The sequence below is a fragment of the Coccinella septempunctata genome, chromosome 2, assembly GCF_907165205.1.
Source record: "Coccinella septempunctata chromosome 2, icCocSept1.1, whole genome shotgun sequence".
In the NCBI taxonomy this organism is placed as follows: domain Eukaryota; kingdom Metazoa; phylum Arthropoda; class Insecta; order Coleoptera; family Coccinellidae; genus Coccinella; species Coccinella septempunctata.
Window position 1 is genome coordinate 31,057,388 of NC_058190.1, and position 13,441 is coordinate 31,070,828.

The following is a 13,441-nucleotide window of genomic DNA, read 5'->3' on the forward strand; positions in this document are numbered from 1 at the left end:
ATGTAATACCTATTCTGTTACAGCCTGGGCACTTTATTTCCTTGGAACTAGTATAACTTCAGAACTTCCATGGCTTCATTGTAATAACTCATGGAATACTGAGAAATGTTGGGAAAGCATGACACCACTTAGTGGAGACAATAAATCACTCAGTATTCCGAATAATTTTTCCACGAATCAACATACACCAGCGTCAGAATTTTTTCAGTGAGTATGAAATTAACATGTTTCGGTTACGATGAGAACTCATCACGCCAAATAAAAGAATGAATCAAACGGTTCATCCCATTTGTCTCTTATGCTCACGACACAAATTTATTTGTGTTTATTATTGACAAACTTTTTTCGGTGAATTGCTCATCTGATATCAATTTCCGTGCCATAGAAAGGGGAATACTATTATAGGAACTATGAGATTTCTAGAATGAACGTGATAGAGTTGAAAATTTTTTCAACCCAATTTGTAATGTACATAATTTCGAATCTATTACTGAAAGATTCAATTCTTCACTTGAAATTTCAATTTGAAATGAGGAATTCCAGAATGATCCTTCCTTAATGGAATTTCATTTCATAGAATTGCGATACACTACAACATTTTGGGAATTTTCAATTTTAGTCGAGATACTTATTCCTGTTTTACTGAGACCAACATTTACCCAGAACGCCCATCCCTGCTCTCAGTAGGTCCAAGAACTGTGGATAAGTAAAATTTGAGATATTTCTATCGAGGCATTATGAAGTTTCACGAGATCAAACTAGGTCAGAATGAGTTGAACTAGTAATCCATTTATCGTTATGACGAAGACAATTTTGCGATTGTCAGCACGGAAATAGATTTTAGTATGTCAAATTAAAAATCGAGTGAAACGTTCAAGAAATCATCGGAATGAAGCAGTCACGAAGTTGTCCGTGAAGTCCTTGCAAGATATACCGATAATCTCTCAGACAAATCAAATTTTTGTTGGTTTGCTTATAAAAAGCCGATGTCTAACGTCTTCGACTCAAGAATCTCATTTCTTGAAATGAGGCGCCTGTAAGCTCTGTAGGAACTATCGCTTGTTAGATAAGATCAAAAAACTCCTCAGTTTCTGAATGTAAACAAAACTTAGCGAAATCTAATTGAAAGAAATCTACCTATTTGGGTATTTTCTGAAATGAAGAAATCTACTAAAGAAATGTCGAGTTTTTCATCGAGGATAAATCATCGCTTTCATATACAGGGTGTCAGCGCCACGGGGCAGCAGTCGATTACTCTAATTATATTAATTTTAAATAGAAGAGTAACACTTTACTCTTTTTAAGTGAGCATCTCCTAAAATTAGTGTTTCGTTTCTTCTGCGCAGCTATCTAATTCGCTATTTTAAATGGAACACCCTATATATTTTTACATTTTTGAATACCTTGTTGAATTTAAATATAAGTTTGAAAACACAATTATGTCTGAATTCTCAACGGTTTTCGTGAAATTTGACTTTCTATTAATTTTGACAGTTTGAGGTACTTACATAAAGGACTATAGCACCGTCCCTATTCTATGTAATTGATTCGAATTTGAACTATGTCTAGTCAATAAATGATACACTAAATTTTTTTTTTGTAAATACCTATATTATACAGGGTTAGAACTATTTAGAGGGGGACTACAGGGATATCGAAAACCGTTAGAAATACAGGGTAGCTTAAATTACCAAAAAGTTGCGTTATTCAAGGATGAGTAGGTGGGTGGAAACAGTTCCCAAATATCTCTGATGGTTCCAGAGATATCTCGAAAAAACTGAAAATCAAGATTTTCATTTTTTCTTCATAACTCATTTGTTTTTGGAGGTAATTACACGAAATTCGGTGTGTAGTCATAATCCTATACCGGTTGTCCCAGAGCTTTTAGGCCAGCAGATATCTCAGTTATTACCTGCGGAAAAAAAAAATTGAAAAAAATACTTGTCGTAGGAGACCATACGCTCTTTCATGCAGCATAGCAAAATCCACCCCCTGATAAACAACCCCTAACTTTTGTTTTTCAAATGGCACCCCCCTGTTTGTTTGGCTTCAACTGACAGCTCTTTTTAATTCTCAATCAATGATATATCATAATATGTAGTTGTAAAGATAGTCACTCGATAAAATTGAATTCGTTAGTGGGTACTGTTAATTGGACTGATCGAATTAGTCCACATTGTAGAGACAAGAAAAAGTGATTGGTGACTTGAAGCATGTGTGGCAAGTGCTGGCCAACATTTTGAACATTTTCTTTAGTATAATGTTGCAGTAACAATACAGCTGAGCGTATAAATTCGTATTTCATTTGTATTTTTATTTTCCATAATTCTGCAAGCCATTCTAGCTACCATGATACATCATTGAATGAGAAATGAAAAAAACTGTAAGTTGAAGCACAACAAACATGGGTGTGCCATTTGAAAAACAAAAGTTAGGGGTGGTTTCTCGGGGGTTGTTTGTCAGGGGGTGGATTTTGCTATGCTGCATGAAAGAGCGTATGGTCTCCTACGACAAGTATTTTTTTCAATTTTTTTTTTCCGCAGGTAACTGAGATATTTGCTGGCCTAAAAGCTCTGGGACACCCGGTATAGCGATTATACTGGTGTACTCCTTTTTTGTAATTTAAGCAACCTTTATTTTTAACGGTTTTCGATATTTCTGTAGTCAGCCTCTAAATACTTCTAATCCTGTATACAGGGTCCACGAAAACGTAGATCCATTATCAAAACAGAAATTCATCAAAATCTTAATTTTTTAATAGCAATACCCCATATTTTTTTCTGTTCATTGTTTAAACATTTTTTGTTCGCTTTTAGTTATTTTGAATAATTAACAGAAAATATATGAGTTGCCAGTTAAAAAAAATTTCTCTGTAAATAATCATATTATATACCATATATAAATATGGGTTGCCATTTAAAAAAATAAAGATTTTGATGAATTTCTGTTTTGATAATGGATCTACGTTTTCGTGGACCCTGTATATAATATGAGTATTTACAAAGAAAATTTTTCAGTGTATCATTCATTGATAAGACAGAAAGTCTATCTAGTGCAAGTTTGAATCAATTACATAGAATACGGACGGAGCTATAGTCCTCTATGTAAAGACCTCAAACTGTCAAAATATTAATGAAAAGTCAAATTTCTCGAAAACCGTTGAGATTTCAGACATAGTTGTGCTATCGAACTTATATTCAAATTCAACAAGGAATTCAAAAATGTAAATATGTAAAGTTGATAGAATTAGAGTAATCGACCGCTGCCCCATGAGAGAGAGAGAGAGAGAGAGAGACATTTATTCATGAATTGCAACACATACAATTGCTTTCACAAGTCAAACTCAGTAAGATAACTGAAATCACAAAACCTAACAACGGAAATATAAACAGTATGCGAGTATATAAATTCAAAATTGCAAGACATCATATAAATAAGACCTTTTAAAACATGTCTATAACAGAATTATTCACAATTACATAATACAATTAAAATTTGTCAGAGCATCAATTGGTAGAAATTTAGTTATATTATAGATTATTAAATCTACATAAAGTGGGATTCACAAATTGACATACTTGTGTACTCTTCTACTGAATAAAAGATCTTGGATAGAAGAAAGTTGAATACATGTTTCCTGAATTTCTTGGCTGGCAGACTCCTCACCCCAACTGGAAGTTTGTTGTATAGAGTGGTCGCGCAGAAGTGGCGGGGACACCCTGTGTAATGTGTCCGCAACTCGATTTTTTTCGAAAAGAACGTTTGCTCTCTCTAACCTCAAATGAACACAATAAGATTTTCCTTCGAAAATCTTTTGAAAAGCTACCCGAAATTTCGGTAAATTTAGAAAAAATCGAAAACAGCTGGATCAATTCCGACCAAAATCAATGGGCTTCGTGTAGTTTCGAATCAGCACCAAAGTACAAAATTCCAAACCCACAACAGTTTTATTTTTTTTATTTCAATAGCTCAGCAACTTTTTTTTCAATTTCCTCCAAAATCGATATGCTTCTTAACACAGTGGATTTGCATAATTCTGCTTCGAAATTGTGACTTGTAGCGTATCCACAATAGATTACACATACACAGACAGATTTTTTTTACGGATTCTGAATCCTCCTGGCTTTCGTGATGATATTTATTGCAAAAATGATGAGGAGGCGCATAACAAGCGCCTATAAGCTCCGTAGGTTTGCTTACAAGAGACGGCCTGAATAATTAAAGCTGTCGGCTTGCAAATCCAGCGCCTAATTTTGCTAACTTTAACCTCTCAATGTTTCAGCAACCTTTATAGTGTTAATTAAAGGTTGCCACTTCCATGAAACCTGAAAAGTTGTTTAGTGATGAACACTATGAGGCTCAAAAGAGTTCTGGAGGATTTTGCTATGCAACATTCAAATGTCATGGTAGAAATCCATAATTTTTTCCAATTTCTTTAGCACTTCCATAAAAAATTCATTTTTGTTTTTTTTGTTTCGATATTCATATCAGTATATTATCATTTTTAGTCGAGCTGTTCTTGAGATGCAATGGAGTGATGGTCTTCATGATATGGGATATCCCAAGTGGCAATTAGTCTTATGCCTAATCACAGTATATGCTACACTTTATATTTCTTTATTCAAAGGTGTCAAGTCTTCTGGTAATTTAGAAGCTAGCTATCTAGGACGATCATTTTAATAACGAAATCTTTTTTAGGTAAAGTGGTCTGGATAACCGCAACAATGCCTTATGTTGTTCTCACCATACTTTTAATTAGAGGTTTGATGTTACCAGGAGCAGTCAAAGGAATTTCTTATTATTTGAAACCAGAACTCTCCAAGTTGAAAGAGACACAGGTACGGTTCATTTTATTCACTGGGAAATGAAAAATTCTTTCGCTATTAAAGCGAATTGATAGCTTTTGCCATCATTTTTTTAATGCAGAAGTATTAATACAGAAACTGTGCAGTTACTGTATATCAAAAACTGCATTTTCAAAGTGCAGAATTATCAATATAGAAACTGTACAGTAACTGTATATGAAATACTGCATTTTTTAATGCAGAATTATCAATATAGGAACTATGCAGTCACTATATAATATATATATATATATATATATATATATATATATATATATATATATATATATATATATATATATATATATATATATATATATATATATATATATATATATATATATATATATATATATATATATATATATATATATATATATATATATATATATATATATATATATATATATATATATATATATATAGTCTAATTAAAGGAGAGGAATGGCACACTGATGGAGAAATACATTAATTTCGTCTTTTGGCGATTTGTCTCCATTTCTGTAGTCCATCAATGATAAGGTGTTCTGTCTGATTAAAGTTAGAGTTGCCTTGTCTTCAGTCACATAAGGAGCTTTGTTACCTTTTTCACCGAAGATTAATGATTTTAGCTATTTGGGAAGAATATTTGGCGTCAACCTAGAGTTTATTGAAACCCCATAACGATGTATCATTTCAGGTTTGGTTGGATGCAGCCGTTCAAATATTTTACTCTGTAGGAGCTGGATTTGGTGTACATTTGTCTTACGCCAGTTACAACACTTTTCACAACAACTGTTATAGGTATTTATTGCAACAATTCACGAAAACTTTTTTTACTTATCTGAAATTTCAGGGACTGCCTTGTTACTACAGCTGTGAACTCATTTACCAGTTTTTTCTCAGGATTCGTTATTTTTACCTATTTGGGATTTATGTCCTATAAACAGGGCGTTGATATCAGTCAGGTCGCAGCAGAAGGTAAATAAGGATCATTCTTATGTTGCATTAGGATATTCCCTAACGTGACTTGATGGTCGATAGTCCACTGTCCAGAGATCTGGACCTTCAAGTTCATAGCTACTTCTAATCAGAAGAGAAAAATCATGGCACACATTTGTTCTCTTGCATTCACAAGCTCGTGGTTGAAGAGCTTTGACAAATTAAAATGAACACATTTTTCGGCTTTTACCTTCGCCAAACTTACTCAAGGTTATATCATTGATAACAGCGACTATCTTATTGAAAATTGATGAAAAAAGTCTCTCTTGGCTTGTCTTGCTTATTGATGTTAATAATACTGATATAAATAAACCAATCCAATGGACAGATGGCAAACACGTGCATGCCATCTGCCAATTAGATTGCTTAGGCATTAGTTCTCAGTAAGTTTGCATAAACTCGCCATGAGTGAATACCTATAAATTTCAACTAGGAGAAATTTATCTCCTGAGGAACTGCATCTGTTGATAAGAACCGTCATCGATCATCACAACATTTTTTCAAATCAAATATCCAATATACATAAAAGATAATCGTCCTTCCAATACTTTTTATCGCATGTAGGTCCAGGTTTAGTATTTCAAGTCTACCCAGAGGCGGTGGCCACTTTGCCAGGATCCTATATTTGGTCCATGCTCTTCTTCTTTATGCTGATTATGCTGGGACTCGACTCAGGAGTAAGATAATTGAGAACAATTTTGAATAGGGCTTATAATTCGAACAATTTCAGATGGGTGGCTTGGAGTGCGTCATAACAGGGTTGATGGACGAATTCAGTCATTTCTTCAAGAAGAGAAAGTTTGGTAGAGAAATATTCACTCTTATAGTTATATCAGCTTCGTTTTGTGTGGCATTGATAAATGTCACTCCGGTGAGTTTATGAATATTTTTGTGAACTTGTGTTTGACTTTTCATTGTTTCAGGGTGGCATTTACATGTTTCATCTCTTCGACACATATGCTGCCGGCATATCACTTTTGTGTTCCGCCCTTTTTGAGGCTGTTGCGGTATCGTGGTTTTATGGTAAGGCTTCAAAATCAATTTTTTTATAATTATGTAATATCGAGGAAACATATAAATTATTTCTCAAAGCAGGTTATATGGGGCGAGTCTTACAAATAGTATATTCTTAAGGTCGAAAGAAACACTTTTTTCCCTCACAATTTTTTCCGAACAGCTCGGTTTGAAATATACAGGCTGTTGCAAAACCATAAAATAAAATTATTTTTAGTCCTATCTCACAAACCTTTTTTCGAATGAAATTAATTTCGGAATATATTTTTTCATTTATTTGATGAATGTTTTTCGAAGAAATCACACACATCTTCCAGTTTTCTCATAATGACCATAACGTACCATAAAAATAAAAAAATTCAAAGAACCCAACTCTTAAAACTAAGTTGAACGCTATATAATGCATATTCGAACGTTTTGTAAAATAAAAGTACTCTTAATATTTTCTCCTATATCATTTGTCATTTTCGAGTAATTTGATGATCAAATATTAAAAAATATCTATGAAATTTGAGAAATTAAAAGATCCACAGATGTGTAGTGTCAAAGATTTACATAGTTAATTTTGTTTTTCCAGGGGTAGCACAGCTATTATAAAAATTTAAAATGGCTTTATCTTTGTATCAGGGCCGAATCGAAAAAAATGGTATAGGAAATAAGTATTTCTTTCGATCTCAAGAATCTACTGTTGAAATATTTGTACGAGTCGAAGTCTCACCCTGTAGAATTCTGAAACTAGCTGTTTTCTATTACAAGTGCCGATACGAAGTTATGATCAAATTTAAAGTCTACTTCGAATTTAGAAAGTACTCTTAGGTTTTTGTAAGAAAAGTGTCGGCAAAGCTAAAGATGGTTTTTCCTGACGATAGGTGCAAATATACTTGGTAACACAGAAAAGCATCCAGTATATTATACAGGGTGGTGACAGATCCGATGCTTACCACTACTACATATGTTCCAAACTATACCAGATAGATATTCCGTTTACGGCCAAAAATTCTACCTTTGCAAGTCCTCCAACAAGTAGTCCCTCAAATCCTGATATCATCTTTTGTTCAATATTTATAATAAAAAATCTGAAATATATAATATTCTAAAATGACTTATACATTATTTCTACTTCGGATGAATTCATTGAAATTTTGAAATATTTTATATCAATTATCTGAGACCACAAATTTTATTACGTTTGGCTTAGCTCAATCTGAAATAAATGAAGAAATAAATAAATAAATTTAAATTTCGAATACATATAAAACTATCAAATTATTGAGAATACAACGGAACTCATTACAATGGAACATTTCAGGTCTGGAAAGGTTCACACAAGATGTCGACGCGATGCTTGGCCATAAACCTGGACTTTATTGGAGAATATGCTGGAAATTCATCAGTCCACTTTTTATCATTGTAAGAACAGAATCATATACGTACCTACTTAAATCTTTGGTGATTAGAAAAACCTATTATTCATTTGTATCTAACGAATCTCGTCCTTGATGTTCAATAGGCTAAAAGGATATTTGCTTCAAGATTGCTGGGGTGAATAAATAATACACTCTTATTCAAATCGTCGACGTTTCGATCTTTTTTGGGATCTTCTTCAGAACTGCAATATTATTTATTTTCCATTTTGGAAAAATGAACAATCTGTGTTTAATACAAGTTTTTTCTTTTCCAAAGAATGTTCAAATCTAAAATATTAATCTGAAAAGGATACAAAACACAAAACTAGATTCATTAACGTTAACGTCTTATTATTTTTAATCGAAAAACAATTTTCTTATCGCTCCACAAGAAAGAAGTTACCTCAACATTTCTCTATTTAAAATCCGGTGGTTGTGCTCATCCCGCAAGGGTTTTGAAGTCACGGGAGATTTCTCAAATCAGAAACAGATGGGTAAGAGGGTTTAACCAGATTTTCATTAAAACTAAAATTTCCGTAGGCCACCCTATATTATGTATGTCTCAAAATCTTGAGAAATGGAATGAAAAATTATAACTTTTCTGTTTGGAATAATTATTCATTGATATTGCCGAAATTGCAGAATTCGTTTCTTACTCGGTTTCTAACAATTGAAAATTCTTCAGTGAAACCTGTATTCGAGAGGATATTATTCCTGCATACAAATCACCTGACTGATGGTTCAAATTCACGAAAGGTTGAAATTGCTATATTTTATAATGCGATATCATCATGAGTTTTATTTGACACGGATTTATGAATCTTCCATAATTCACATAACCCAGCAGCGTATTATTTTTGATTTATCACGGTTCCCATTATTGTGTAGCATGGAATATGTCGATTTTTTGCTTATGGATCAAAAGGTTTTATGATTGAACCAGATTCAATAGAACATAATGACTTTTTTGATTCGATTACAACGATTATGTATCTCTACAAAATATATTAATTTTTTTTATTTGGAAATTTTCTCTTTACTTTCGAGACTATTAGAGGTTAACCTCCCAGAATCATCAATAGGTATACAGGGTGTCCCCGATAAGATGAAAAACATTTTAATATGAGATAGGGAACACCTAGAGGATCACGAAAAATCCCCATATGTAGTATCTAAGAGTTCTAGATTATGATTTATTAGTACAGGATGTTTTTTCAAATTTTAATGGAAATTGAAACCACTCCATCTCCTGAATGGAATCACCGATTTATCTATAATTTGGAATGGAGAAAACTGCAATCAAATATCATTCGATTTGTAGGACCCTATCACACAAATTTTTCCAGTTCTTAAAAGTTCGCGAAATCACCCTGTACGATAAACGTAAACTGTAAGATTCATTTATTCAATTCGCCAAATAATATTGCACGGCACCATCCAGGTTGCTGAGGACTGATTCTTTTTCTTGATATTCAATAGATTTTTCTTTCATGACGATATTTAACATCGTATTCATCTCATAACGGAGTGAATTTCAAATCATTTAATCACTCGAATATACATTATTGAATGTGAATGTCAGTTTCCATTTGATCGAATACATCAGTTTTCTAGGTTCAAATATGGCAAAATCAGTTAGCATCTTGACGCACGGCCCCCTTCCCCCCTGGGAGCGCCAATGGTCAAGGTTATAAAATGTTTTTCGAATTGACAATTAAAAGAGTAATTAAAAGAGTGATTGCCATCATTTGTTCCAGACTGTCGTGTTATTTGGGCTCCTTTACCATGAGCCCCTTCAATACAATGACTATTTTTATCCAAATTGGGCCGAGTGGGTCGGTTGGGGTTTGACCCTCTCATCCATATCGATGATACCACTATGTGCCATAATTCAAATCATGAGAACTCCAGGAACATTCTCCGAGGTAAGTGATCAGCAGATATTACTACAATTTCCTCTTTTCTGTACTCAAGTGTCAAGCGTTCACCCACCAATAAATTTATCAATTTCATCCTACGATGCTTAAATTTACCGTCTCAGAACATTATTCAGATTCTCGATTAAGGAAATTTTTTTTATGTATTTAGTGATATTGGGCTGGTTATACCCATATGCCTGCGGTAGGGGTGATCAAGAGAGTAATATATCATGTTTGTAAGGGCTTCTTTATACACATTCTTACCAAATGGATGGAATTTCAGTTTTCAGTCTACTGAAATTTGTTGATGGTTAAGCTATTTTTCCGTTTCCAATTCTAATTTGGTTGACATTAGTCAATATGGTATATGAATATACAGGCTGGCTCCGGTACACCAGCGATATAGACATTTTTTTGTTCGAGTAGTCAAGTTGACTACTCCTACACATAAAAAAATTTCAACTCTGGAATATACAGAGTGATCATAATTAATTCTCAAACATCAACTACAAATAATCGTCAAAAACTGCTGTAAAACTATTAGGTTTAGGAGTAGGAAAACTTATGGAGATAGTTTCGAAACTAATTTTTACGTTCAACAGGATATGTTTGAGAATTAATTATGATCACTCTGTATATTCCAGAGTTGAAATTTTTTTTATGTGTAGGATAAGCCAACTTGTCTACTCGAAAAAATACTGCCTGTATCGGTGGCGTAACTAGTTTGTTCATTAATAGCTATTTAAAAAACTCCATATTTTCAATTTTTTGCCATTATCCCGTGAAGGGTGCTTCTAAGGTATGAAGTGATCTGAAGAAACTCATCATAATTTGAGCTTGCCATTCCATTTTTGAAGGTCAAATTTGTTTTCGAACACCCCGTATATATATGACAATAAATTTAAATTGTGCTTTTGAACACCCTACACATACCACAAGAAAGATTTTGAAAATATCTTTATTTACTACCCCAAAATGAGTCTGGGGTGGGCCACCTGGTATAGGGTGTTGGTGAAGATGATTCTTTTTCAAACAGAACCATATTCGGGAGGGGGATATCGACTTTTTATCAAGATTTTATTCAGCAGGTTAATAAACTAAGGACGTTAATTCCTATGTTGTTTTGGCTCAGCATTTAGACGTCCATTATCAGGGAAAATGCCATTCCATTCTTTATCTAAACGGTGCACATGACCATTAAAATGCAACGTGAAATGGACCTAAAAAAAATGCTTATACTATCTATAAATTTTTCCTGACCAAAAATCTCGTAATACTTTTTTTTTCTACAAGCGTGCGCGTGCAACCTTTTTCCCGCACGCATTTCAAGTTGCAAAGAGTCACTTTTCCAAAACGTGCGGGAAAAACGCCTGCTATTTCTTTCCCGCACGCATTTGCGTGCGGGAATGGATTAGCAGGGGTTTTTCCCGCACGCAAATCTTATAGAATAAATTAAATTCTATCATGTCTCTATGCACCGAACGTCAACGATGAGTAACCCATGGTAACGACATGCAGAATTACGTCTGTCATTTTATATGAATTAATCAAATGAGATATGATCTGTATCGTGTAATTGATATATTTATATATTTCAAGCGCTTGTAGAAAAAATATTGTTCCTAACTCTTGCGGAAAGTGTCTTGCCCGCACTCAACTGCTTACCCGAACTCTGCTTCGCATCGTTCGGGCAACGGCAGTTTCGTGCGGGCAAGTATCATTTTCCGCACTTGATAGGAAAATAACTATTCTAACTACTGCTATTTTCGAAAAAGTTCGAACGAATTTCAATGAATCCGATTTCAGCATCGAATAATGCAAGTTCATTTTCAGAAAATTGCTCTTAGTATATCACCTGAAGAAGAACATGATGCTATAAGAAGAAACAAGTTAATAGGAAGATTCAAATCCAAGCATTGGCTGTTTGTTTGAATTTCGACTACTTATGATCGACCCAATGAATGTGGAACAATCAGTTCCTATGTAAGATTGAATTACAAATGTTTATGATATTTAAATATATGAAAATAATTATAGACAATAATATTCTAGTAGCTAGTAGTTCAATTCTAGATCTATGTATACATCTTTGTTGATTTCTAGTAACGCTGGTCGTTGAAATTATTTGTTATACATAATATATCGTGAAATATTTCATAGGAAATCTGTCCAAATGCTTCAAGAGCAAGTATCTCATATTGTATGGAAAATATATATAATTGTTTTCACATATTGGGGGTAGATGACTACTTTCCGAATATTTTTTTTGAACTTGTTGGATATAAGGGCTTAGCAATTATTGAATTTTGGTGCCAAACTGTAATGCCCTTTGGAATTTGTCCTCTTTCTGATGAATAAATTTGAATTATCATAATCAAAAATTGGGAGGAATACTTGAATGTTGTATAATTGTAGAACATTGTAACTTGTATGAATTACCAAGAACAAAGTATTATATATATCGAGTAAAAAAAATGACACGTAATATTCTGGGTAAAGCCTTCATACCCAGAATATTGGAATACATTTTTAAGCGAATGAGTCACCTGTACATTTTGATTTTGTTATAAAAATCATCTGGATTATTGAATAAAAAATTCGAAGTAAATTCTCAAATTTTTATTTTTTCCTAAAAAATGACGGTTGTTTTCTTATATGTTCCCTACGAACATCTAGTTTTTTCTAACATTTACATTGATTTTTGTATTACGTTTCATCGTCTATACATGTAACTTGAATGTAACAAGAACCTGTAAAATACGACAATATCACTTATTTTCAGGGAATTGCGAATTTTCACGAATGTTAAAAAATCAGTAGAAAAAGTTGCGTGAGGTTACATTCAAGTTATTGGAATAATTGTCATATTTCAATTTATATTCGACTACATTGAAAATTTCAAAAATAAATGGTATGGATAAATATTCCTCAGTCAATTATAGAAATTCACCTACAGACTGCTTCATCGGTATAATAATCAGTGTTACAGGTAACAAAAAAATATGAAAACTACGTTTGAAACATATAAATGAACGCGCAGTTAAAAATTCATTGTTTTGGAATGAAATTTTATACTTCTGAAGTTATAAAATATACCCTAGAAAGAGATGGGGAAGTCAACTCAAAGAGAATACTTCTACATATTTCGATTCCAAAGATTGATGTGAGGGAAGTGAGGTAGAATAAACTATAATTCCTCATCAATTGGGGTTTTGAAAATTGTTTTAAGTTTTGTTTGAAATTATATTGGCCTTATTGAGTACCTATTGTTATATTG

The 13,441-nt window shown here is 33.0% G+C and overlaps 1 protein-coding gene across 1 annotated transcript in view; it reads left to right on the plus strand.

Annotated features, from left to right (window-relative positions):
* The window catches only part of LOC123308715 (sodium-dependent noradrenaline transporter-like), an 81,203-nt gene extending 68,431 nt beyond the window's left edge, over positions 1-12,772 (plus strand). The window contains exons 6-16 of the mRNA XM_044891493.1: positions 24-207; positions 4,509-4,642; positions 4,699-4,838; positions 5,524-5,627; positions 5,680-5,804; positions 6,390-6,502; positions 6,556-6,696; positions 6,749-6,848; positions 8,149-8,249; positions 10,003-10,170; positions 11,998-12,772. Coding sequence (XP_044747428.1) covers positions 24-207; positions 4,509-4,642; positions 4,699-4,838; positions 5,524-5,627; positions 5,680-5,804; positions 6,390-6,502; positions 6,556-6,696; positions 6,749-6,848; positions 8,149-8,249; positions 10,003-10,170; positions 11,998-12,096 — 1,409 coding nt within the window. The 3' untranslated portion in view covers positions 12,097-12,772. The remainder of the gene's footprint in view (positions 1-23; positions 208-4,508; positions 4,643-4,698; positions 4,839-5,523; positions 5,628-5,679; positions 5,805-6,389; positions 6,503-6,555; positions 6,697-6,748; positions 6,849-8,148; positions 8,250-10,002; positions 10,171-11,997) is intronic.
* Positions 12,773-13,441: the final 669 nt, after the last annotated feature.